At 44.3% G+C, this 27,048-nt stretch overlaps 1 protein-coding gene across 1 annotated transcript; it reads left to right on the top strand.

The window, feature by feature from the left end:
- The first annotated feature begins 444 nt into the window (after positions 1–444).
- On the top strand, positions 445–26,764 carry LOC127583645 (out at first protein homolog). Its single transcript, XM_052039837.1, has 4 exons — positions 445–1,022; positions 16,296–16,430; positions 18,801–18,981; positions 23,622–26,764. Exons 1-4 carry the CDS (start codon positions 786–788, stop codon positions 23,885–23,887), a joined length of 819 nt encoding a protein of 272 aa, XP_051895797.1. The 5' UTR covers positions 445–785; the 3' UTR covers positions 23,888–26,764.
- Positions 26,765–27,048: the final 284 nt, after the last annotated feature.

The following is a 27,048-nucleotide window of genomic DNA, read 5'->3' as shown; positions in this document are numbered from 1 at the left end:
TTGAGTGCAGGTACCCCTGCGACGGTTCTATGGCATTGTATTTTGGTTGACACCAATGTTTTGGCATTCTTGCCACTGCAACAGGGATTATGCCAGTGTTTAGGGGTTTATGCCCAAGTCTTGTGGTCGATTTTTCTGCAGGAGGGTTGATGCCTCTTAATTGACTGTGATGTCCTTCTGTTGGGGATGAGGTCGATGTAATGCCCCCTACATTAGTACAGGATTTTACAAAGGATTGCAGACCTGAAACTTTGACAGTTGATTTTTTTTCCACAGTTGCTGCCTGACCAGCTGAGTTCTGGCTTTGGTTTTCCTCCTTACCTTGTGTTGGATTCACTGAGGGAATGACGCCCACGTGTTTGACGCCCTTCCAGTGAGTCTGGTGTCCCTCCTCTCTGGGCATGAGTCTCCCTGCTGCCGAGCTGCTCTTTCCACAGGAATGGGGTGGCTGCGGCTTTAAAGTTGTTTCGGGCGGGCGGAACTCCAGGAAGTGACGGGAGATCCCGGGAGGAGAAGTTGGGGGAGAGTTTGGGAGCAGAGCCGGGAGGAGAAGTTGAGGGAGAGTTTGGGAGCAGAGCCGGGAGGAGAAGTTGAGGGAGAGTTTGGGAGCAGAGCCGGGAGGAGAAGTTGAGGGAGAGTTTGGGAGCAGAGCCGGGAGGAGAAGTTGAGGGAGAGTTTGGGAGCAGAGCCGGGAGGAGTGGTCGGGCTCCGGGGAGGATGGCTCCGGGCTTCCCGCGAACGTGCCGTGGGGTCGGGGGGAGTCGCTGAGAGCTGCTGCCCCCACGATGCTGGCCGAGCTCTCGCACCCCCGCCGGCCGCTGCTGCTCCTGTTAGCCGTGATGTGGGTGGCCGGAGCCGGACCGGCGCAAGCCCTGGTGGCGGGGCTGAGGGTTCGAGTCCGGCTGGCGGACGGGCAGGTCGGCGAGGAGACGCTGGAGGCGGACACGGACACCGACTCCATCAGCATCGAGTTCAAGAAGAGTGACGGGAGTCTCATCACCCTCATCGCTGACTTACGGAAGGTGGGAGGTGCGGGGGTGAGGAGGGGATCAATTGGACTGGGGAGGGGTAGGAAGGGGGCAATTGGACTGGGGAGGGGGACAATTGGGTGGGAGGGGGGCAATTGGACTGGGGAGGGGCAAGGACTGGGGAGGGGCACAATTGGACGGGAGGGGGCAATTGGGCTGGGGAGGGGGGCAACTGGTGCCTGGGCAGGGGGATGTGAGGGGTAACTGAATCGGGTGGAATCGGCGGGACACACGGGAGGGAGGAGGGTGGGGTCAACTTGGGGTCAGGGGGCAATTGGATTCTGGGGCTGGGGTGTGAAGGGGCAACTGGACCCTGGAGGAGGGGGGTGTGGGGGCAATTAGACCCTATGGTGATCTTGATTTGGGGGTATTCAAGCCCACTCTGGTAGGGAGGGATGGGGAGAGAGTGTGGTGTTGCCCTGGGAGGATGAGATCAGGGATGAGGCAATCCAGCCGTGATTAGGGGACTGCAACTGGATTCTGGTTTGCGGTGAGTGTTTGTGGTTGTAGTGGGTGGAGAGTGGTGGGAACTTGGGCCAGGTTTGAACAGGTAGCAACATGTCTACTTCAGCCAGAGAGGGGCTGGAGGTGAGGGAGAGCAGTAGGCCCCTGGGGAGGGGAAATATGAGGGGGTGGGTAACTGGGTTGGGTGGGGTTAACTGAAGAGGTGACATTGGCCTCCTAGTGTTTAGTTTGAGAAAGCTGTGGCTCATTCAAGATTGGTGTTAATCTGAGAGGTGGTGAAGTGAGAAAAAACATGCACATATTTCCCACTCTCCTGCATTTCTACCTTCCTCAGATTTTCATCCCACCCCTTTTCCTTTTGATCCACTTCCTGCAAGTCTGGATTTACCAGTCTTGTTATGAGGGAATTGGGGGAGGAGAGGGATACTTGTTCAATTAGGCAACAGGACATTTAATAAGAGTAGCTGTCTGGTAAATTAACAAGTCATCTGCTAAATATTGGTCAAAGTGTTTGCACGTTCCCAGGTGACAGTTGTATTGGAGCTAGAACCACCCAGGAAATGAAAATGCTGTAGTAAATAATGTAGAGAAACAGCCAACCTGTCATCAAAACCATGTGGGATTCTTTTCAGAGGCCTGTGAGAGCAGGAGTTGGTCTTTGCTGGGTACAGAGCATGTGTCATGAAATCAACCCTGGAGCATTGTGTGCCTGTTTAAAGGAGTTTGTATAAATGCTGCAAGCTGTTACAAGAAGGATTACTAGACCGACACCTGGAATAGGTGGGTAGTCTTGGACGAAAGATTGGACGGATAGACTTGTATCTCAATCATTGAATCGTAAAGCATGAGAGACGGGCCCTCCGGCACACCACATCCATGGTCACCTTTTCACCCAACTACACTAATCCTGTTTGTATCCTTCTATGCCTTGCCTGTTTAAGTGCCTTTACGTCTCTTAAACATAGTGTATCTGAATCTGCTTTATATATATCCTCTAATATACTCGTATCCCCTTTAAAACTCCTTCCCCTCACTTTAAACCTATGCCGTCTTGTTTGATTCCCTTACCATGAGGGGATTGAAGATTCTGACTATCTACCCTATCTATGCCTTGTATAATGTTGTATACCTTCATCAGATCACTCCTCAGCTTCCTTTGCTCCAGGGGGAAAATTTTCCAGTGCATCCAATCTCTTCCCATGATTAATGTTCTCCCAATCAGCAAAATCCTGGTGAATCTCCTCTGCATTCTCTCCAGCACAACCCCATTCTTCCTATAGTGTTGCAACCAGATCTGCACAAAATACTAGAGTGTGGTCTAACCAATGTTTTGTAAAGCTGCAGCATAATGTCCCAACTCATGTCCTGACCCATGAGGGCAAGCATGTCATATGCTGCCTTCACCACCCTATCTATCTGTGTTGCCACTTTCAGGGAACTATGGAATCGAATCCCAAGGTCTCTCTGTTCATTATTATTTCTTGGCAACCTGTAATTTATATCCTAACCGTATTTGACTTCTCAAAATGCATCACCTCTCATTTGTCAGGATTAAATTCCATCTGCCAACGCTTCACCCAACTTTCTATCGGATCTATATTCTGCTGTAGCCTTAGACAACCTTCCTTACTATCCACAACATCATCAACTTTTGTGTAATCAGCAAACTTACTAATCATACCTCCTGCATTGGCATCCAATGTACATCACAGACAACAAGAGTTCCAGCACCGATCTCTGCAGTCCAGCACTGGTCACAGACTTCTGATCAGAAAAGCATCCTTCCACCTCTACCCTCTGACTCCTATCACCAAGCCAATTTTTGATCCAATTAGCCAGCCCACCTTGGATCCCATGTGCCTTAAGCTTCTGGACTAGCTTACTATGATGGACCTTTTCAATGCCTTATTAAAGTCCACATAGACAATGACTACCACTATGACTTCATTGGTCTGCTTAGTTAACTCCAAAAAAAAACTCAATTGAAATTAGTGAGGAAGGATTTACCCCACACAAAGCCATGCTGACCATCCCTGATCAGCCCCTACCTTTCTGAATGTACATAAATCCTATCTCTTAGGATCTTCTCTGATTTCTATAGACTCACTGGCCTATAGTTACTTGGCTTATCCCTGCTGCCCTTCTTAAACACAAGAACATAAGAAGTAGGAGCAGGAGGAGGCCATCTAGCCCGTTGAGCCTGCTCTGCCATTCATTAAGATCATGGCCGATCTGGCCGTGGACTCGGCTCCACCTACCTGCCTTTTCCTCATAACCCTTAACTCCCTGACTATTAAAAGATCTATCTAACTGTGTCTTAAATATATTAAATAAGGTAGCCTCTACTGCTTCCCACTGCTCTCTGGAAAAGCAGTTCCTCATTTCCATTCTAGATCTACTCCCTGGAATAGATATCGAATGAAGGCTATGTCCCCTAGTTCTAGTCTCACCTACCAGTGGAAACAACTTTCCTGCCTCTATCTTATCTATCCCTTCCATAATTTTATATTCTTCTATAAGATCCCCTCTCATTCTTCTGAATTCCAGTGAGTATACTCCCAGGCAACTCAATCTCTCCTCGTAGGCTAACCCCCTCATCCTTGGAATCAACCCGGTGAACCTCCTCTGCACCACCTCCAAAGCCAGTATTTCTTTTCTCAAGTAAGGGGATCAGAACTGCACGCAGTACTCCAGGTGCAGCCTCACCAGTACCCTGTACAGTTGCAGCATAACCTCCCTGCTCTTAAATTCAATCCTTCTAGCAATGAAGTTCAAATTCCACTTGCCTGATAACCTGTTGCACCTGCAAATCAGCCTTTTGCAATTCATGCAAAACCACTCCCAAGTCCTTTGCACAGCAGCATGCTGCAATCTTTCACCATTTAAATAATAATCTGATTTATTTTTTTTCTTTCCAAAGTGGATGACCTCGCATAAAGGAACAACATTAGCTATCCTCCACTCTTCTGACACCTCACTTGAGCTAATGAAGATGAAAAAATCTCCATCCAAGCCCCAGCTATCTCCTTTCTTACTTCCCATAGTAACCTTGGATAAATCTCATCTGGCCCTGGGGATTTATCAACCTTTGTGTCCCATGATATCTAACACCTCCTCCTCCTTAATACTGACCTGCTCAAGATTATCCACGTACCCTCCATGAACCTGCTGTCTTCCACGTCCTCCTTGATGAATATAGACTGAGAGCCTTAATGGGGGGATGTGGAGAGGATGTTTACTTTTGTGGGAGAACCCACAACTAAGGTCAGTTTTAAAAAGAAGGGATTGCCTGTGTAAGGTAGAGATGTAATCAATGTTACTGTGCCAAGAGGGCAGTGAGTCTTTGGGATTCTCTTCACAAAGGAGAGTGGAAGCAAAGTCTTTGAATATTTTTAGTGCAGAAGCAGATAACTTCTTACTCCTTTGCTCATCAGGAAGTTATCAGGGGTAGATGGGAATGCAGAGTTGTGATTAAGATGGAACAGCCGTGATTTTATTGAGTGGCAAGACTGGCTAGAGGGATATAATGACCTCCTGCTCCTGATCCTATGTTCCTATTTGTTTCTCCTGCTGCATCCTTTGTTACTGAGCTCTCCAATTATTTAATTTATTTGGCAGTACGTGCTTGCCTTACTCAGTGTGAAGACTGGCAATATTCTAAAGATGAGCTTTTTAACACAGTGCCACAGGGATTATCTGGTCATTTAGCTGTTTCTAAATTGGAATTATACCTAGTATAGGAATCTAGTGGCAAAGATGGCTGTAGTTTGGGTCAAAAAATGTAGATTCTGTAAGAAGCTGAACTGTCGCAGCGACACATGCTTCTAATTTTGGAGTACACGTCCTTAACTTTGATGTTTAATCCCCATCAGTTAAGATTTGTTGGGGCTCTCTAGTTGGACGGTGTCTCACTGCATCTTGAGCACTTTGTTAGTTAGAGACCTGGAGGAAGTCTGGAGAACATCACACTGTGTCACTAAAGCTCCAGAGAAGATCAGTGAGGAAGGGTTAACATGAGCACTTGTTAAAGATGAATTGGTAAATGAGGATATGGGCACTGGGTTAGTCATGTGCTGTGAAGACCCCACACTACTGATGTTCTTCCTTATGGTTTATTCCTTCCTGTTTATAACGACTGTCCTGCAAATCACCCCACCCCGTCCTGCAAATCACCCCACCCCATCCTGCACCAGTGACAGAGCTTAGCTGATGGAAAATGAAGAACAGGAAGGGAGAGTTTTGTTCTTGCAGTTTTAGATGTTCCTTCTCCATTAGTTGTCCTGATTGGTGTCAGAGGCTTGTGTTTTATGGAGGTCTCACCCTTCACACTTATGTTTCATCTGTGGGGTGCAGGAGTGCATGAGAGTACTATATTTCTCTGACTAATAATGGACAGAGTGCTTGAGATAGTCAGACACTGTCCATTGAGGAATTGATGTTCAAAAGTAGGAGCATCTGCAGCTGCAACATCTCTCAAACACAGGTCCGCCTTCCACACGTGAAGTTGAATTGTCGGTGACCGAAGCACATTCTGCTCAATTCAGAAACTTGTTCACGGTACAAACTCTTGTCTGATGAATCAGGGAAACCTCCAATCATATGCTGTTAGACAGCTGATACTGCATCCCATTTCACTGGGCAATGACTAGGGCAGAGGGTTGCCCCTTCTGATGGTATCCTTCAAGGGGCTAGAGGCAACTGAAGAAAGGTGGTGGCACCTCGTCTTCTCACCAATTTTATTAACACAAAATACTGCTCATGTTGGAAATCAGAAGTAAAAACAAAGTACTGGATATGCTCAGCAGCATCAATGGAGAGATGAACAGAATTAGTGTTTCAAGGTGATAATTCGTTTCTGCAGGATTATGATCTTTAAACCCCTCAGGGTAGACTGCGCACACGCTGAATTGATTATATGGTGTTTTTTTAACTGTTTTATAGCTGATGATGAAGGAAAGTGTGCAGCAAGAATACTCATCGTGTTCTGGTTGGTGTGTCAGTGGTTAATTGTGTTATTGACCCTGGATTAGGAGAGTAGCAGGGCAGCTTGGTATGAAGTTCAGTTATTTATATGAATTCTTTAGGAAACAATAAATCACAGACGAGCTGTGGGATTTTGAACTGTGTCCTACTGCACTGATTGCAGTTGATGCCCAAGGTACTGGTTGTGGGTGGTTTAACTCTTGGTAGGTGGGTGTTGAAGTTGTTGTCGATTACACCACAGCTCTGGTTAATTCCCATGAAATGTACTGTCTCTCTGTGTGGGTGTATCTTTGTTCTGTCATAACTTGTTCCAATCCTTCAGGAAGTGTGATTAAGAATATTTGTTCCCATTGTCTTTTTAGCCCATCCTTCAGGGCTGACAAAAAAACAATCTTTTTGGATTCTAGCATCAATTAAATTACGATTAACCCTTTTCCACCAACTCTGGAGAATGTTGTGGATACTAAGTCAGTTGAAAGGACCAGAGTCTGGAACATTCCATTCCTGGAACTTGGAACCCCAGAGCTGTCATTGTATCCAGTATGCTGTAAACTGTTCCTTGTGCCGCCACCCCCCCCCCCCCCCCCCCCCCCCCCCCCCCACCCCCACACTCAGCCACAACAATCAGTTGGTTCACTGATTTGCTGTCAAACATGAGCACAAAGCTCTTCCTGTTCTCCAACGTCCTCTCGTACACCATGCATTTCACATCATGTTTGGCTATTCACACTGCACCCTTCAGAATATATTGTGTGTCCTCTCCCGCTTTCATTAAGTTTCACCCTTTTGTTGGAAGTGCTAACCTATTGATTTGTGATTGTCATGGGTGCTCACCCTTGAAGTGTGTGCTCTGTGAATGTTAACACTTGGGGTGTTTGTGCGCCTCAAAGTGAAATGTTGCAGCTGTTGGAAATCCGAGACAAAACCACAAAATACTGGAGATAATCAGCAGGTCAGGGCAGCATCTGAGGAGAGAAAAACAGAGCTGATGTTTCAAATTGATAACCTTTTCAAAACTGGGAAAGCACGAAAACAAACATGATTTAAGTTGCAGGGAGGGGTGGAGAGAACAGAGGGACTGTGTGATAGGGTGGGACCATAAGTACTGCTGCTGCAATGAAAGCTTAGTACTTATGGCTGGTCACTCTGGAGGAGTGTAAGTGGAGGCTGTTGAATGTGGGAAGTAGAGTGTGAGGGCAAGGACAATACTAGAACTGTGAGATGTTGAACACAACATCTGCTGAAATAAAAGAAAATTCTAAAAATACTGCCAGGCAGCATTCACAGAAAGAGGAAAAATGGCAAATTTACAGATGAATAACCTTCCACCTGATCCAGCCGGTCCTGACACAAACAGGAAAAGCTGGTTATCTGAAAATGTTGAATTTGTTATTGGTCCCTGGGAGATGAAACATACCTAGATGGAAGATAAGCTACTGTAACTCAAATCTTGTGTTGGGATTCATTGGAATGGTGTGGTAGGCTAAAGACAAATGTCAATAGAAGTTGGGTGATGTGAGAGGCAACTGAGAGATCAGAGCTACCTTTGTAGAATGACTAGACATGTTCTGCAAAGGAGTCATCCTATCTGTGTTTGGTTTTTGCAATGTAGTGGAGACCACATCATGGACACTGAAAGCAGTGCACCAAATTGGAAGAGTAGCAACTGAGTCACTGCTTTACCAGGAAGGAATGTTTGGGTCCCTTGATGGGAATGAAAGAGGCAAAAGGGTAGGTGTTGCACCTCTGGTTGCATGGGGATGTTCTGGGAAAAGGGGAGATGGAAGAGTAAATGAAGGAGTTGCAGAAGGAGTGGTCTGGGAGGTGTTTTATGAAGTAGCCTGGGCAAGTAGTCATACAGCACAGAAACAGGCCTTTCGACCCAACTGGTCCATGCTGATCAAGATGCCCATCCAAGCTAATCCCAGTTGCCAGCATTTGGCTCATAACCTTCTAAACCTTTCCAATCCAGGTACCAGTCCAAGTAATTGCAGTGCATTTTGTTGATGTACTGGTGGAGGGAATGAATGGTTAGTGTTGTGGAAATCCTGGATCGTGTTGAACTTAAGTTGTTGGCTCTCCACTACTTCATCAATTCTGATGTGTTCCTTGTAGAACGTGGAAAGACCTTGTCATGTCAAATAGCAAATCACTCACCATGGGATACCCAGCTTCTGACCTCTCTTATAGCCATGATATTCATGAGACTAGTCCAGTTGAGTTTCTAGCCAATGGTGACTTCCAGGATATTAAGGGTGGAGAATGCTGTATGGTAATGCCATTGAATGTCAAGCATAGGTGGCTATATTTTCTTGCATTGGAGACTGTTGTTGCTTGGCACTTGTGACAGGAATGTTACATGTCACCTATCGTCCTTGCCTAAATGTTATCTAGATTTTGTTGCAGGCATGGGCTGCTTCATATGCAAAGGGTTATGAATGGAGCTGAACATTGCACAATAACCAGCAATCACCTCCACTTCTGATCTTAAGATGGATGGAAGGTCAATAATGAATCAGCTGAAGATGATTGTATCTAGGATACTGCCCCAGGGAACTGCTGCAGAGATGACATGGGAATGGGGTGATTAACTCATCCAGCTGCAGCCCTCGTTCATTGTGCAAGGTCTTACTCCAACCACAGGAGTATTTTCCCTTTTGACTTGAGTTTTACCAGAGCCCCTTAACGTCACACTTGGTCAATGCTGCCTTGATGTCAAGAGCTGTTGCTCTAGCCTCTCCACCTGGAATTTAGCTCCTTGGTCTGTGTTTGAACCAAGGCTGTGATGAGAAGTGAGGCCAAGTTGTCCTGGCATAATCCAAACTGCGTATCAATGAATTGGTTATTGGCGAATGAGTGCTGGCTGATAGCACCATTGACAGCAGCTCCCATCAGTTTGATGATTGAGAGTAGTGTTTATAGTTTGTTTAGGGGAACATAAATACTGCAAATGAGACTCCTTGCGGTCCCATACCAAACGATTTGGATTAGAAATTTCCAGAGTTGCTTGTTTGGCACTGATACTTGGGCCACGTTCATCAATGCCAAAGGGGAATCTGGGGTTGATGTGATGGCAGGCACGGTAGTGTAACGGTTAGCGTAACACTATTACAGCGCCAGTGACCCGGGTACAGTTCTGGCTGCTGTCTGTAAGGAGTTTGTACGTTCTCCCCGTGTCTGCGTGGGTTCCCTCCGGGTGCTCCGGTTTCCTCCCACATTCCAAAGATGTACAGGTTAGGAGGTTGTGGGCATGCTGTGTTGGTGCTGGAAGTGTGGCGACACTTGTGGGCTGCCCCCGGAACACTCTACGCAAAAGATGTATTTCACAGTGTGTTTCGATGTACGTGTGACTTAAAAAAAAATGTGCTGCAGTGATGTTCGGATCTGGTTTTAGTAAAAACCAACATTGCTGCATCAAGTCCAAAACTATGGTGGCTGTAACTTCCTCATTAATGAGTGAGATGGGATGTAACTTCTCATTACTCCTTCTTGTCACACAAGATTTTCCTATACAACCTTTTTTGCAGATCATTAACCTGTTACTGTATAACTTGTGTATTAATCCATTACTTTATGGTTTATTTGATTGTTAATGTGTAACGAGCTGGTGAACCCTTTTGCTCTTTAATTGGAGGATTAACCCTTTATTCTGGGCTATTGATCTTTTTATAAAGTGATGTTGTGATGGTGAGTGGGATTGGCAGGGACGCCGATGTACATTTTGAGTATTGTCTTCTGTAAAACTTATTGCAACAGTCTGCCTGTGACCTGTAATTCATTTTTAATTTGGAGAGTTTTGCTGATGTTTTGAAGTTTAACTGCTGGAATTGATTTAATTGGCAGGTTTAAGGCTACAGATTGAGTACTCTCATCAAGTTGGGCTGGTTGCTGTGGAGTTCAGTGTGGATTTTTTTTTCTTCTTTGGTGCAGAGATCCATTTATCAAGAGCAGGAAACTTGCAGAAGTTGACTCTTTCCTAGGATTTAGACAGCTTTGACACTTTAAAGCCAATTACCTCTAGAGTAAACCAGTCGTTTGTGCTCTTGACTTCAGGAAGCCAAGACTAAATGAAATGGAGTTAAAGTGAGAGTAAAAACTTCAGGGAATAAGACAATCCAATTCCTGTTTCTGTCTGCATTTTTTATATTATGCTTTGACTAGTATTAAAATAATGTTTAAATATCAAAACATGGAACAATTTTCTCAGCAGAAATGTACATTTGTTTGAGTCAGTGTTTCTGTGGATTTCTGGCCAATGATACAGGTGATGTCACTGCACTGTACCTGGCAGCAGATGAGATTACAACATGATGTTTACATGGGCATTCACTGCACAGCAGTGAGTGAGTAATCACTCGACAACCATCACTGCCTCTGGCTCTTCCAGGGTCCTGCACATCCAGGGCTTCTCTTCATGGAATGGTGGGTGGGCTTGCTTTGGGGCTGGGTGAGACCTACCAGAGAAAGAGAATGGGCCACAAATAAGTTCAGGCAGTCTGATAGAACAAAAGTTGTGGAAAGTTTGGGGGTTGAGGCTAGAGTCACTAACCCTGACTCGTGCTCCAAAATAATGTTTGGAAAGAGGTGGTTCTGAAATTCGTTTTGATTTGCAGGATGTGGGTGTCATTTATTGTCCACCTCTATTTACTCAGAGAAGGTGATGTGCCTTCTAAAACAATATCATGCCTTCTGTGTAGGAGGGAGGACAGATTGTTTAACATTCTGTAAGCTCAGAACTGTACAATTGTTGCTTATAGAGTGACCTCAACTCTTAATCAGAAGCAGCACTGTGAATTAGTCAGAGCTTATACCCCTCCATTTACCTGTTGGTCTTAGTAAAATGCTGAGACATAAAGTAGAGCAAAGTGACGATCTATTCTTCAACGTGGTGAATGAAAAAGAAATCGGAACTATGGAAGCACAGCTGGCTAGTGCTGCTGTGTGTCCCAGGTAATAAACTGTCCAAATACAAGGAAAGAGAGTTGTGAGGAAGGAAAATGAGAGCTTGGTAAGTGTTCGGGTATGCTGGGTACTTTTGCCTTGATGAATTCAAGCTGGGTAAAGAACAAATGGAGCAAATATTGATGTCTGAACCTTGGTCAGAGTCAGTAGTATCGTCAACAGTTTGACTTAGCTTGAGAGAGTCATCTGATTGTTGGCTCCAGCTGCCTTGTGCACTGAAAATCCCTCCCTGAAACCCTTCCACTTCCTCCTTCAAGACTGTCACAATGCACTGCACTGATCAATCTGTTGCTCAGTTACCTTCGTATCTTCTCCATTTTGAAAGTTTGGGTAGGATCAACACTTTTCTTTCTAAGGCCACCAAAGACATACTGACGATTTGAACCATAGCCCTACCACGTGAACAGACACCAACTGCCACTGGTTGGCAGAGAACCTCTGTTCCATTATCCCATGGCTGATATTTAGTTTGTTTTAATCTGGTACCAGTCAATATTGGCAATGCCTTGCTCCCCATGTACGCTATTTACCGTAAAATACATAGTGGGAAAAAGGTGTCTCCATTCTGGGTACAGACAAAGGCTTCCTGCCATCAGCTAATGGATTTACAGCCAGTGTTCTGATGCAGGGTCAGAGATGCCCAGCCTAATGTGATTAGTCTCCTGGGCTTTCCCTGCTCCCCTCATGTCTGACTGTAGGAACCATAGAGCAGTCACTCCATAGGGCCCCACTGGTGACGGGTTTGGAACACTACATCCTGGCCTGATTTGCTTTGATTCAGACCAAGCCTTACAGTGATAATGCTAGGGGGAAGGAGGCATCCTACTGAGATACGGTTTGAAGAGTTAAATTCCGATTGTTAATTTGCCTTGCACTGTACACTTTGCACTTGTATTACACTTATAGAACTGTAGAGATCCTGAGAGCCTTCACCTGAGGTGACAGCCGTCCAAGTGAAAGTGATGATGACCAAGTGTTAGATTTTTGGGGGAGGGGAGGAGAAAACTTCTGGACTGTGGAGAACCAAGAAAATAATATATAAATTGTGTAATTTGGGATGGACAGCCACTCTGATACGGAGGGAGGGGTACAAGGAGCTGGAGTGCAGTGGGCTGTGTTAACTCAGACTCTGGAACCCATCCAGAAAGGAAGGGGGCATTGAAAGACGGAGCTGGAGAATGAAAATAAACAGAGAAATGGTGAATGCTGAGAAACTGTGATTCAAAGACTGAAAACTGATCACAGCCTGAGTCACCTCCCTGTGGGTTGAGAGTTTTCTCCGGAAGAACATACCAAACATCTGGTAGAGAATTCCAGGGGCCAGCTACGGGTCTGCATGCATCCAGGCCTTTCATTAATCAGTTCCTGACAGCACAAGAGACTCCACTTGTGGCAGACTGCAGTGTTCTCAGCCCAGAACAGGCAGGCAGCATCGTCATCCTTTCTCGTTGTCTGTGTCTGTCTAGTCTATTTTTTCTCCCTGCTCAGACACCAGTCTCTTCCCTGTTACCACATCTCAACCAGCTCCTCTGCTCACTGAGATGACACCAACGCAAGCACGGAACAACACTAGTATGATGTATTATGATTTATTGGACTTGATGTAGTCTTGGTGAAGAGCTGTCTGCTACTTTCACAGCGGGGAACAATCCCAAAGTGCCTTCAGAGGAATCCACAGCACAGACAGGAGAGTTTGGTCAGAAGCTGTAGGAAGTGGCTGTATGGTTGATGAGGGAGGTGTGAGGATGTATAATCACTCAGCAACCTGTGGTGGAGTTGGCAATTTTATTACAGGGTACATAGTGGGCAATAGAAGTTCACTGCTGGAAACGGTGGGCAGAGTCTAGCTTTGAAGTGTTTTTAAAAAAAACGAGCTAGGATGAAGGGTCTCAACCTGAAACGTCGACTGTCCATTTCCCTTCATAGATGCTGCCTGACCCATTGAGTTCCTCCAACAGATCTAATGTTTGGTAACTCCAATATAGTCTGTTGTTTGCCACCAAGCCTATGCTATTGTTGATTACTGAAGACAATCTGATCAGAGATCTACAGTAAACCTGGATTGTGGTAACGAGCAGTTGGCACGCACACACTTGAATGCACTGAAGCATTGCCTGATTCTCTATCACATGAACACCAACACATTACCTTGAACTGCAGGAGAAAATTCTTTGGGGAAATCGAGTGGGCCTGTTGCCATGATCTGACCTTCAGAGCTACAAACCAATTGGGGAAATGTGTGGGTGCCATATCCCTGCTCTTTCCCTGGTCAGACAGCGACTCATCGAGTGCAAGTGATCCAGAAAATGGAAGGTGACACACAACCCATTGGCTGCCCTTGAGTATCAGGAGGCTACTACCTCTCCTCTCCCTCGCCGCTGTCTGCCTGCCCCCCTCGCATTTAGTTGCCTGTAGTCTGCCCATCTCCATACTCAACAGAAGTTCTTAAAGCACAAAACTGTTCTCTCAGCAATGAGGAAATGGCAGATAAACTTGGATACCAGTTGGAAGCCTAGGAGAGTGCCAGTATTGCTTCACTAATGAGTTCTTTAATGCTAAAACAGAAATGCAAAGAATCAGTTCATTTTTGTTCTTGAATCTATCACTTTTGTGTTATCAAGGAAGCTCCATCAGCAGCAAAGACCTCATCTAGCTTGAGAAAAGCTAACAACTATTGCATCCACCCAATCTGGTCTACATTGGGCTCTGATACCTGATAACCACCAATGTACCCTGCAGTGAACAAGTGGCCAGTTGTCTCACCAGCACCTTCTCGAGGAAGTGTGATTTGGTAATTCAATGTGATCTTGCTAATGCTGTAGCGTCTTCAAAGGAAAGAAGGTTCCCGTTCATTTAATGCCTTTCACTTCTTCAGGACTTGGTCCTTTGCAGTGCAGAACGCTATCCCACAAATGGCAAAAAGATGAATTACCTGTTAATCTCTTCGTGATGGTGTAGGTTAATGGATGAACAACATTGGGAAGATTGGCACACTGTTCTTGAAGTGTCATAGGGTGTTTGACCTTCATCTGAGAGGGGCAAATAAATCCTGAGATTCGTGTTGCATTTGAAAGATGATGGTATTCAGAGCCACATTGAAACATCAGCCTGGATTTTTGTCCTTCTTCCCAGACTTGGACTTAGAGTCATACTCTAAGTTCAGCACGGAAAAGGGCCCTTCAGCCCACGTGTGTCACGCCAACTTGTGATCAATTGTTTCAAAAAAATGCCACTTGCTGAGCTGCATCTAACACCAGACTTGAATGTCTGTCACTGAGATTTTCTGTACAAGTCAAAAATATAACTAGTCACGTCTGGATTTCTAATTTTCCAGATAGAATTGGTGGGAAATATGTTGGAAAACACTGACCTATTATTCAACACGCATCTTTCCACCTGTTGCTCTGTTTCAGTCCTATCACTGTTACCATTTTAATCTGTTTGAAATCCAAACTGTGGATGAACACTCGGTGGAGGCCGAGCCTTGTTCACGTGGTTTGTTCTGCTTTCAGCTCCTGCAGAGATCCACAGGGACTTTCCTGATTGGACATGGTTCAACTTCAGACTTGTATCTGCTTATCAACAGGAAGTGGTTTATTTACCCATTCACTTTCTGAAATATTTGATAAGGGACCTGTAGAGATTGTAAAATGTGACACACAATTTGAACCAAAGATTGATCAAAGTCTATTTCCTTGGAAGTTCTTTTTTTGGAAACACAATCTTTCCTGTTCTGGATCGTAAATCTACAACTTTCTAATGAGCTGCTGTGAAAGTGGGCATTAGTTACATTTTAATCTTTTAATGTCTCCGAGTATGGAGGTGAGGGAGGGTTGTTAGTGAGAATTCGGCCCTCTATAGGGAAGGGCTCTACCAAGTCAGTCAAATGGTTATGTTTAGCTTGCTGAACTCTCTCACTGTGTGTATGTCAAGTGAATTCCCTCCATTGGTGGAGGGTGAGATAAAACAGAAAATGCTGGAAAGACACAGTAGGCTGGGCAACATTTGTGGAAAGAGAAACAGAGTTAAAGTTTTTGGTTGAAGACCCTTGGCCTTGAAATGTTAACCCTGTTTCTCTCTCCACCTGCTGAGTGTTTCCAGCAGTTTCTGGTTTCGCTTCATATTTCTAGCATTTGCAGTTTTCTGATTTTTTTTTCATTTACTATTAAAAGGTGAGATGGTGGAAATTGGTGAGAGGTTTGGGTAGTAAGGAAGGGGGGGAGAGAGTGAAAGGAGTTGGGTATTAAAATTATTCCTCCGGAATAATGAGCCTGAGATTGAGGTTTGGGTTATGAACAGGCACTTGAATGGAGTTTATAGGTTTCTGGCGCCATCATGTGGACAAGGATTTCAGTTCAGTCCTTAAATCACTTTCGTATTTTATTGTCAAGGGTGTTACTGTGGGCTGTGAACTCAGTGCTGCCTGAGGGAAGGGTAAGGTATAGAGTATCAATGGGAGGGAGAAGGAACAGGGAGACATGGCAGTGATCCTGTCCCGAAAACTTGGAAGGTACATTCTGAAAGGACTCCTACAGTCTTATTTGTGTTCTGAGTCACTTTTGGGGTATGTACAACCAGAATTTCTTCTTGTTATGAAATCCTCCAGTTTGGACCTCAATGGGGTATACCTCTGGGTCTCACTGAGCTGGACCAGTGTCATGGGTCCAATGAGCAAGTTTTTCATTGTACCTGTACCTCACCATACTTGTGCACATAACAATAAACTTGACTTACTTGAAAACTCATAACAGAAGAGTACAATGATCTGATTATCGTGTGGACTCTTGTCCTGCTTTACATCTACATTCTCCCATAACGTTGGTAATACATGTCCCATCTTTGTTCTCCTTGAAACAGGACGTGAAGATTATCCGTTCCCTGATCTTGGGGGAGATGGAACGAGGTCAAACACAGTTTCAGGGTCTCTGTTTCATCACCAAGCTTCATAAGAATGAAATTATTCCAAGTGAATCCATGGCAAAACTCCGACAGGTGAGACATGGTCCCACACCCAGCCAGAAACCAGAGGGACCCTCTAACCATTTCTGCTACCTCTTTTTCTTCAGTCTCTTCTCTGTGCAGGTTTGTAAAGTGATATTCTGAGGCATTTTGTAAATGATTAGGGAGACTGTGAGAATGAGATGCAATCATTCACCCCTGGAGTAATTGAACAGAAAGGCTGGTTGTTCTGATCACTGGGTGGGAGTGGAGGAGTTGGAGATGGGGCTGCTAATCACTGCTTTTACTCTCATGAAAATGTCAGAAGCTGTTATTAAAGATGTCACAGGAGGGTACTTAGAAAAATTATATACTATGATGCTGGAGGAGCTCAGCAGGCCAGGCAGCATCCGTGGAGAAAAGCAGGTGGTCAATGTTTTGGATCAGGATACTTCTCTAGGACTGAAGATAGGAAAAGCGGAAGCCCAATATATAGGAGGGAAAAGCAGAGAGGTGATGGGTGGACAAAAGAGGGGAGGCGGGGTGGGCACGGGATGGTGATAGGTAGATGCAGGTAAGAGATAGTGATAGGCAGGTGTGGGGGGGGGGAAGGAGGAGAGAGCAGATCCACTGGGGGATGAGTCAAGGGTAAAGAGAGAGAACAAAAAATGGGTTGGGGAAAAAAGAGAGGCGAGGAAAAGGAAGAAAAGAAGCATGGTTTGCGGGTGGGAAGGGGGTGAGGGGATTACTTAAAGTGGGAGAATTCAATGTTCATGCCGTTAGGCTGCGAGGTTCCAAGACAAAAAATGAGGTGCTGTTCCTCCAGTTTGTGCTTGGAATTCTCCTGGCAGTGGAGTTCAATGTTCATGCCAGAAGGCTGTGAGCGTTCCGAGTCCTGAAGAAGGGTCCTGACCTGAAACGTTGACAGCCTGCTTTTCTCCACGGATGCTGCCTGGCCTGTTGAGTTCCTCCAGCATCATCGTGTTTCTCATCTAGATTCCAGCATCTGCAGTCCTTTGTTTCACTTAGAAAAATTAATCAGGTGGTCAATGTTTTTTTAGTGAAAGCAAAATCATGTTTGATTAATTTATTGACATTCTTTGAACAAGTAACATGCTGTGGATAAAGGGGAAATGGTGGAGGTACTAACATTTGCAAAAGGCAATTGATTAAGTGTCACATCAAAGTCTGTTCTGGAAATAAAACCTCACGGGATAGAAGGTTGACTGTCTAACAGGAAACAAAGGGAAGCAAAATGAGTATTTCACCAGTTGATAAGATGCAACAAGTGATAAGGTGCTGAGGCCTCAACCTTTTAGTGGTTCATTGACTTGGAAGAAGGCACCAAAGAAAATGTTACTAAACTTGCTGATGACAAGATGGGTAGGAAACTTGTGAAGAGGATGTAAGGAGGCCACAAGAAGGATGTAGGTAGTTCAAATGAATGTACAAAGATCTGGCAAATGGAGTATAATGTGGGGAAACCGACTTTGTCCATCTTGGCAGGGAAAGGAAAAAGGCAACTTGTCTAAAGGAAGAGAGGATGCAGAAGGATCTGAGAGTCCTAGTGTGTGATTCACAAATACTAGTATCCAGGTACTGCAAGTAATTAAGAGAGAATGTTGGTAATTATTGTGAATGGAATTGAATACTTGAGTAGAGAGGTTATGGTTCAGTTGTATAGGGCATTGTTGAGACCACATCTGGAGAACTGTGTACAGTATTGGTCTCCTTTATTTATAGAAGGTTGTTTTTGAATGTTTTAAGGCAGTAGTAGGTAAATTCTCAATAAACAATGTGGAAAATTACTGTGAGTAGCTGTGAGCGTGGAGTTGAGATTGAATTCAATTCAGCTGTGACCTTATTGAATGGCAGTGCATCGAGGGGTTAGGTGGTACACTCCTCCTAATTCGTACATTCCAGTAAGGGACTTGCTCTCATTCTAGTTCTAATATTACTGGGTTACATCTAAATAATGGTCTGGGCACTTCAGCAGAAATCAATATTAACTCCTGTGAAATCTTGCTTTTGACCTCTTACAAGCTGCCTCTTATTGAGTGACTTAAATTCCAACAGTTCCTTGAACTTTTCTGACTCTGTTCTAAAGATCAGGAAACTACTATTTTCCCTGGTCTCTCTGCACTCTTTAAGGTAGATTTTACACACCCATTTTGTCTCCCATTTAATTGAGATTAGACTGGATGGGTAATGAGAGCAGGAGAGTTGGATTGGTTGGTATGGCTCATTCGACGGAAAACTCTGACATGGGTGAATGTAATATTCTACGATTTAACTCCTCAAGCCTTCATTCTAGATACCACAGTACTTCTATTTATGTTGTTGTTGAAATGTGACCTTTGCTCCATCTCTTCCTGGATCATCAACCCCCCCCACAATACTGAATGCTTTTTTTTCACACTGCAGAAGAATCCAAGAGCAGTGCGCGTGGCAGAAGAGCAGCGAGGGCTTGAGCATTTGTACATGGATGTGGCAGTGAATTACAGCAGGGCCAGTCAGTTGAGCATCCATATACACAATGTGTGCGCAGAGGCCACAGACGGTATCTATGCAAGAGAGAGCGACGTGAAACACTGGATAAATTCAGGTTCGTGAAATTGATGCAAGAGGCAAGCTGGCAAATTGAATGACAAGGACAGGAGCCCATTCAGTTAGAGTAATACGGCATACGAGTACAGTTCCTTGAGCCTGCTCCACCACTGAATTATATTTTGACCGATCAGTATCTTGTCTCTCTGCTGCGGGCTTTAATGATGAAATTTACCTACCTTGGTTTTGATATTTTCAATTGGCCCATCTCTCCCGGCCTGAACAGGTTTCTGTGGGAGAAGGTTCCAGAATATATAATCCCTGAATTATCCCTTTCTAATTTTAATATTGTGTCCTTGTTCTACATTTAGCACAGCAGAAGAAATACTTGCTAGCTGTCTGGCCCCTAAGTTCCTTTAGTCATTTTAAACAATGTAATTCCTTGATCTGCATGCTCAAGGAAATAAAATCCTGTTCCACTTGCATTTTTGCCCGGTGTTATCCTGGTGAATCTCCTTCAGCCCTGCAGGCTGTGCTCAAAACTGATTCAATACACCAGCTGGGTTCTGTTTGATACCACTGATGCAACTTTCACCCATGTGTATTCTGGTTCTCTTGGACACAGTTTACTCTGACAGATGGATGTACTTCCATTCACAACTCCCAGAGATATTATCCATGTATATATTTTGTTTTTCCTTTTGCCTCTCTCACTGTTGTAATTTGGCCCATTGAATCTATGCTAGCTCTTGGAGCAATCCCTTCTCTCTCTGTCTCTCACACACACACACACACACACCCACTGTAACCCATTGTCCCTTGCATGACAATTCCCCTGATTCTTCCTGCTGTCCACCTACACTCCAGGGAGTTTCCTGGAACCATCTATCCTACAAACCAGCACATAGTCATAGAATAATACAGCATCTTTGGGATGTGGGAGGAAACACTCTCCATCACAGGGAGAGAGCCCAAACTCCACAGACAGTGTCAGAGGTTGGAATCAAACCTAGGTCATTGGTGATGTGAAGCAGCTCCACTACCTGCTGTGTCACCTATTATTTTGGGAAAGTGAGGAAGATGCACAAATACATGGATGATGCAAGACACAAACAAACTATTCAGCATCACACATCCATGTGGGCAAAGAGCCTAATAACATGTTCCCATATCTCTTGATCCTGTTTTGCTTTATCCTGCTATTCAGTCTGGTCTATAGTTTTAGTGTATGGAAGGTGGTGCTGGTTGCAGGGGGGAAAGAGTTCAAGCCCACCAAGCATCTGATTTTCACCTTGTATTTTGCAATGTGAAGGAGTCAGTTAAACTAAAGTTGTGTGTGTGTGTTCAGGGTATTTTGATGGAGGAGGAAGGTGGGCAGTACTGAAGGATTTCAATTTCCCAAGTATTGACTGGGATTAACTCGGGGATGTGGGGGGTGGGGTGCAGTTAAAGGCTCAGAGGGGGTGGAATTTTTGAGGTGTGTCCAGGAGCGTTTCTTTTTGACACAGTATGTAGATGGACCACTGAGGAAAGGAACATTATTGGACCTTGTCGTGAGGAATGTGGCAGATCAGGTAGAGGGAATGTCAGTGAGGGTTCATTTTGAAGATGGTGACCATAACTCTGTCCATTTCAAAATGGTTATGGAAAAAGATGGGGATAAACCGGGGAAAGGCCAAATAGACAGGATCTAAACTGGGATCATCTACTTGCAGGTACGTCTACACCTGCATGGTGGAAAGCATTCAGGGCAGAAATAACAAGAGTTCAGGGCATTCACATAAGGGTAAAAGCCAAGGGTAACAAGTACAGGGAACCCTGGATGTCGAGGGGTATCAAGGGTTGGATAAAGGGGGGGTGAAAAGGAAGCACAAAGTTTGTATAGAGAACTAAAGATGGGAGGCCTGTCAAGAGTATAAAAATTGTAGGGAGGTGCTTAAAAAGGAAATTAGGAAGGCATAGAGACGTCACAAAATATCACATACAGTCAGGATTAAAGTAAATCTAAAGATGTTTTATCAGTGCTTGAAGGACAAAAAACACCAGGAAAGAGTAGGGCCTATTAGGGACAAGAGGGGCAACCTGTGCGTAGAGCCAGGTAAGTATAGGTGAGTTACCAAATGAATACTTTTCTCATTATTCACAAAAGGAAAAAAGATTTTGTAGTTGGAGAATTCAGTGAAGGTATGTGATAAGCCTAGTGCAAGTCTCCATAAATAAAGGAGGTACTCAATGCCTTAGCAGACTTAAAGGTGGATAATTCTCCATGGCTGGATGAGATTTATTCCAGGCTGCTATGGGAGGCAAGGGAAGAGATTGCTGGGGCTTTAGCTGAAACTTTCACATCTTCACTGGTTACGAATGAGGTAGCAGGTGATTGAAGGAAGGCAAATGTGGTCTCCCTTTTCAATAAGGGCATCAGGGAAAAGTCTGATAATTACAGACCTGTGAGCCTAACAATAGTAATAGGGAAGTTATTGGGGAATAAAAAGTTCTGAGGGATAGGATTAATGGAAAGACAAGGACTAATCAGAGATGGTCAGCATGGCTTTGTCAAGGCCAAATCATGTCTGACCAATTTGACTGAATATTTTGAAGAACAAAGTTATTGATGAGGGCTGTGCAGTAGATGTGGTTTACGTGGACTTCATTGAGGCTTTCAGTGAGGTCCCACGTGGGAGTCTGGTTCAAAAGATTAGGGCCTATGGGATCCAGGGCAAGTTGATAAATTAGATCCAAAGTTGGCTTGGCAATAGGAGAGTGTGTGATGGTAGAGGGCTTTTTTGATTGAATGCCAGTGATTAGTGGTGTTCCATGGGGATTGATGCTGGGACCTTTGTAATAAACATGAAAGATTTGGATGTGGATGCCATGATCAGTCTGTTTGCAGATTTCACGAAGATTAGTGTCAGTGTGGAGGGTAGCCTTGGGTAACAGGGTGACATTGATGTGCTGGTGAAATGGACTGAGAAATGGTAAATGGAGTCCTGGTAAATGAGAGGTGATGCAGTTTGGGAGAACTAATGTGGTTATGACATACACCATGAATGGTAGGGTCCTGGGGAGTATTGAGGAACAGAGGGACCTTGATGTGCAGGTCCAAAGATCCTTGAAGGTGGCAGCGCAGCTAGATAATGTGGTTAAGAAGGTATGTTGGATACCCATCTTCATTAGTCAGGGCACTGAATACAAGAGCAGGGAGGTTGTGCACCAGCTTTATAAAACTTGGGTCAAACCTCAGCTGGAGTACTGTGTGCAGTTCTGGTCACCACACAAAAGGGAGGATTTGATCGTGCCAGAGAAGGTGCAGAGGAGATTCACCAGGATATTGTCTAGAACATTGAGGAGAGACTGGAGAGGCTGTTTTTTCCCTGGAGCAGAGGAGGTTAGATGGGACTTAATTGCGGTATATAAAGTTATGAGAGGTATCGATAGGGTAGGCTGAAGGAATCCTTCACCCTTTTTAAGGGTGAATAAAACTAGTGCACGTAGATTTGGGGTACAGGTTGAGATTTGCAGAGGATCTGAAGGGGACCTTTTTCACCCAGAGAGTGGCGAGTACCTGGAATGCACAGTTGGAGAGAGTAGTGGCAGCAGACAGCATTTAAGAGGTGTCTAAATGACCATTTGAATCACCTAGATAAAGACAGCTATGGGCCAAGTGCTGGAAGATTAATACAGATGGGTGCCCACCAGTAGGTGTGGATGTGGGCCGAATGGCCTGTTTCCATGCTGTATGACTCTACCTGCTCCCAATGAGTCAGATGGTTCCAGTCACACTCCACTTCTTAATATATAAAAAAAATCATGAATCTCCAGTCCTCATTATCTGTTGTTTTGCATACTCACCAGGTTGGCACAGACACCATCTCGAATTTTTTCAAACAAATAGATATGTGCACAGGTTGAGGAACTAGTCATAGCCTCTCTAAATAAGGTGATCAGTTTCCAAACCTCTTGAGTCAAGTGGCTCCCTGCTGGATGTCATCCGGTAAAGAGCAGTCTGTATTTACACAGGTGCACCTTGTGATTTTAAAATTAGTCACTGCTTGGAAGTTTGAATACGTTCAATGCAAGGGGTTGGCTGCTAACGTCATTCCCTTTTTAAGTATTCAAATATTTAATATGTTCATTTATGTATATTGATGGCTCTTAGAACATTATTTATGTCTATTCTGGGGGTGTATTGACCATTTTTTTTGTTATTTGTGGGACGTTTATGCCTCTCTCCCTCTTAGATAACAGGGACTTGTACCAAGGGTGTACCACAGTGCTGAAGGACAGGTCCTTCAGGCAAGATGTTAAAACAAGGCTGTGTCTGTTTTCTCGAGCAGATGTACAAAAGTAAATGCTCCTATGGCATTCTTTTGAAGAGGGGCATGGGAGCTATCCCTGCTGATCTGGTGAATAAAGATTACATCGCCATTATCACATTGTCAATTTGTGGAGGCTTGCTGTGTACAAATTGGCCACTGCATTTCCTACATCATAATAATGTCAACCTTTCCAAAAGTACTTGATAGATTGTAGAGTGCTTTGGGATGTCCTGAAAAGGACACGAGAGGTGCTATATTAATGCACTTCCTTCTTTGGGGAACCCCTAGCTGCTAGTTGACTCATGGTTGATCTGTTTCTCCTTTTGTTCACATCGCTGCACACTTCCCCCCCCCCCCCCCACCCCCACCCCCCACCTTCCAGGTGTCGATGGTTCAATCTTTGAAGCAATCCACGTGTCAGAAGATGTTCCACGATGTCGGGTCAGTCGTGATTGGTGGAAGGGTTGCATCTGCCGCTACTCCTCGTGTGTGGAATGGTATCCCTGCTTCCTGAAATACTGTCGGACAAAAGATGCCGCTGGGAAAACTAGCACCTACAAGTGTGGCATCAAAAGCTGCCAGAAGTGTTCCCAGTTTGATTTCTACGTCCCGCAGAAACAGCTGTGTTTGTGGGATGAGGACACTTAATCCTTGCCTCTCCCCATCCACTGTTTGTATTTGACAGGGAGGAGTTCGGGGTAAAAGTGATAATTGCAGGCCACGTATTCATCCTGTGGGCCAAACATAGACTGGCAATCAGTTTCGGGGCTCTTTGGATCATTGAGGGGAGATCCCTGGGTTGAGAGAAAGTCTGTGTGGGTTGGTGTGTTTGGATTAGAATTTTTTCAGTATGAGGGAAGGAATCCAGGTCCCAGGTACTCAACTGAGGCTGGGCACTTGGGGTTGGTGGGTTTACTGGAGCTTGGATGGGGGTTTGGGCTTTGCCTCTGGTGCAAGGCCTTGTTCTGTGATAGGTCTGTGCCCACATTTGGTGCCTCCTGTACATTTCAAGAGTGATTTTTGGAGTTTAAATCTTCAGAGACCCTGAATGTGTAAAACGAGTTTTATTTGTATTTTTTTGAAGGACTGTAGATTTTGGCAGTGAGCCAAGTTTCAGAATTGGAAATTCTTGTTCAGATAACCTTTCCACAGGGGATTGCCTTGTTTTCTTTGTGGAGAATTTGAATTAACTAATGCTGTATTTTAACTGATCTGTGTTCTAGGAGGTTGTTTAAGTGGCGATCATTTCAATGCCCTGTTTTACCAACATTGCTGACATTTAATGCAGAAGTGGCTCCTTATTGATTTGCAAGAATGGCCAGCCTATTTGGCCCTTTGAATCATAGAAACCAGCCACTGGCTTCAAAGGCCATTTTCTGAAACATTTTTCACATTTGATGAGTGGCAGTGGAGATGTCCCTTTAATAGGTCAACGCGGTTAGGGACCAATGCACTTCATCCTGGACCTGAGAAGTGCCTCAGATTGTTGGGTAAACCATATCCAGCACTCAAAGATTTTCTTACCATGCATTAAATATACAGTGCAGCCATCCTTGTTGGAAGAAGCTAATTCTGTGACCAGGAATTGAATCCATAGCCATGAGAGCTCTAAATATTAACCACTAAACTACCAGTGCTATTCTTGAGGTAGTGTAGTCATTCAACAATACTAAATTGATGGCTTGACCAGAATCCCAGTTATTTATCCATTAAGAACAATCACGGGGAGTATTATCCAATACAAGAACAGCCAGCAATTTGAATGAGATGCTGTTTTGCTCTAATGTCAGAGGATTGTGTCCTCTTTTAATCTGCCAGAGAAGATGAGGCTATCTCAGTATAGAGGTGAAGGAAAGTAAACTCTGATTAGTACAACCTTGCCCCAATTCAGGAGTTCCACCAAGTCCTATTATTGGTTCTTCCTAAGTGAATAAGGTATTATCCTGTTTGTGTGGCTCCCTCCTTGGACTAGCCTGTCTTGAAGTCCAGAATGATGGGGTCTGTATTTTCACCAAATACTTAAATCATAACAGACAGAAGTAAATTAAATCTGAAGAGTACCTGTGGTCTCAATTCTGTGCACCTGTCTTTATTTGCCAAATCCCACAACAAGAAGGCTCTTGAGTTTGATTTTAAATAGTGTCAATCCACATGTGAAGTCTCCATCCTGTGAAGCATAGCCAAAATTTCCTGAGATTGAAGAATGAGGTCAGGTTTACAAGTATTACAACCTGAACCTGAGATCTCCAGCGTCCAAAGTTCTTTCTGATTTTTAAATTAAAGAACAGATATCATCCCCAGAATTTACTCATTGCAAGAAGGAAGACAGAAGTGCCTGGAAGGAAAGATTATTGTCACAGTATTGAGTTTATATTGTTGTTTTTCCTCAGAAAACAATACTATAAAGTAGAAACTTAAATGAGACTGAGTAACCAAAGATCCTAGCAACTGCACTGTGCTTTTAAATTGACATGTGTCCTTCCTGAGGTAAGTGTGTGTGTGGACAAACCAGTGAGTGTGTAGTAGAAGTGGGGAAACTCCTTTGCATAAGCACATTCTCTTCACTACTTTAATAATTTCCTTGGCTTCTAGGCATTTCACAGCAGTGAAAGAAATACGAGTTCATGACTTGAACATATTCTGTTTGTCTGTGTTATTGAAAATTTTTGACTCTATGAGAATTGATGCTAGGCCTCAACACCTTGATCTATGTTTGACATTTTAAACAATATAATCCCAGTTTGTGCTCCTGAATGTCCATTGTTTCTCTCCTGGTTGAAGACAGCAAGGGCAATGTGATGAATTCTGGAGCTGAGTAGGAGACCTCATTCTGGTGAAACTGCCAGTTCTTAAACCATTGAGTGGTCAAGACCCAGCAGGGAGAGTGTTGTTGTTCAAGCCCAGTTTCTCACTCTGTTCCCTGACCGCAGTTGGACATAGTGGTGACAGTTCTCCAATTCTACCTCTTCACCTTCTCCTCAAGAGAGGGGTTTGGATAATCTTCTGGTCTCAAATGCTGTTGACCACCAACACTCTACAAGCATCTGAAAAATGATCACTGCTTCTGGTGAACATTCTATGTTTTGCAATTGTCTCTCTCACGAGGGATCTTTGGAGAATAGAAGTTGATTATTTTGATGTCACTGCTGTCTAGGTTACTGTATCCCAGGTGCGAACATGTTCACTAATTGTGTCCAGTTTGCGGGTTTAGAGGAGCTGAGCCAGTGATGTGTCACTAGGCCTCTGCCTGGGTTTGATTGGCTACCTTTACAGCTGGTATTGTGGAGACACCAGACCCTCAGGCAAAACTTGGGAGGTGCAATGGTGTTGGTGAGAATATTAATGGGGTATTGGAGGTGTAATTGTGTGGTTCTGGGAGATTGTTTTGTGGTCTGCAGCATGAAAAAGCCTTTACAATAACTGCAATGTCACATAAGTGCCTTTTGGTTCAGTGTTTCAGAATTCCTAACAAATTATTTTTGTATTAATGTGTTTTTAAAAATAAAAGATGACTTTATTCATTGACTCTCCTTGTTCAATATTAAAGTCTTGCACTTGTCATTCTCTTCCTCCCACAGATTCCCATTGCTTTGTGTGTTCAGGCTGGAGACTGACCTGAGGTTAGAGGATTTGAATGAGAGGAAAGAGTAGGGGTGAGTGGTGGCTGTGAGGGAGGTAGAGGGATCAACTGAGCCCGAAACACTGAATCTAAGTGTGTGCCTATAGCAGCTGAGCAGTAGTGGAGGAAGATGGCACAATACATTACTAGAGTGTTCAAACAGTGCTTGTGTGAAACTCAGCTAAAGCAA

The sequence above is a fragment of the Pristis pectinata genome, chromosome 27 (genome assembly GCF_009764475.1).
Source record: "Pristis pectinata isolate sPriPec2 chromosome 27, sPriPec2.1.pri, whole genome shotgun sequence".
Taxonomy (NCBI): Eukaryota; Metazoa; Chordata; class Chondrichthyes; order Rhinopristiformes; family Pristidae; genus Pristis; species Pristis pectinata.
This window is presented reverse-complemented; position numbering and strand designations above follow the sequence as displayed.

Bases quoted from the DNA above. Each gene is read 5' to 3' on its own strand.
- LOC127583645 (XM_052039837.1), top strand. From the start codon at position 786: ATGCTGGCCGAGCTCTCGCACCCCCGCCGGCCGCTGCTGCTCCTGTTA. The intron at 16,431-18,800 runs GTGAGACATGGT...TTCACACTGCAG, and splicing joins CCATGGCAAAACTCCGACAG to AAGAATCCAAGAGCAGTGCG. The intron at 18,982-23,621 runs GTTCGTGAAATT...CCCACCTTCCAG, and splicing joins GAAACACTGGATAAATTCAG to GTGTCGATGGTTCAATCTTT.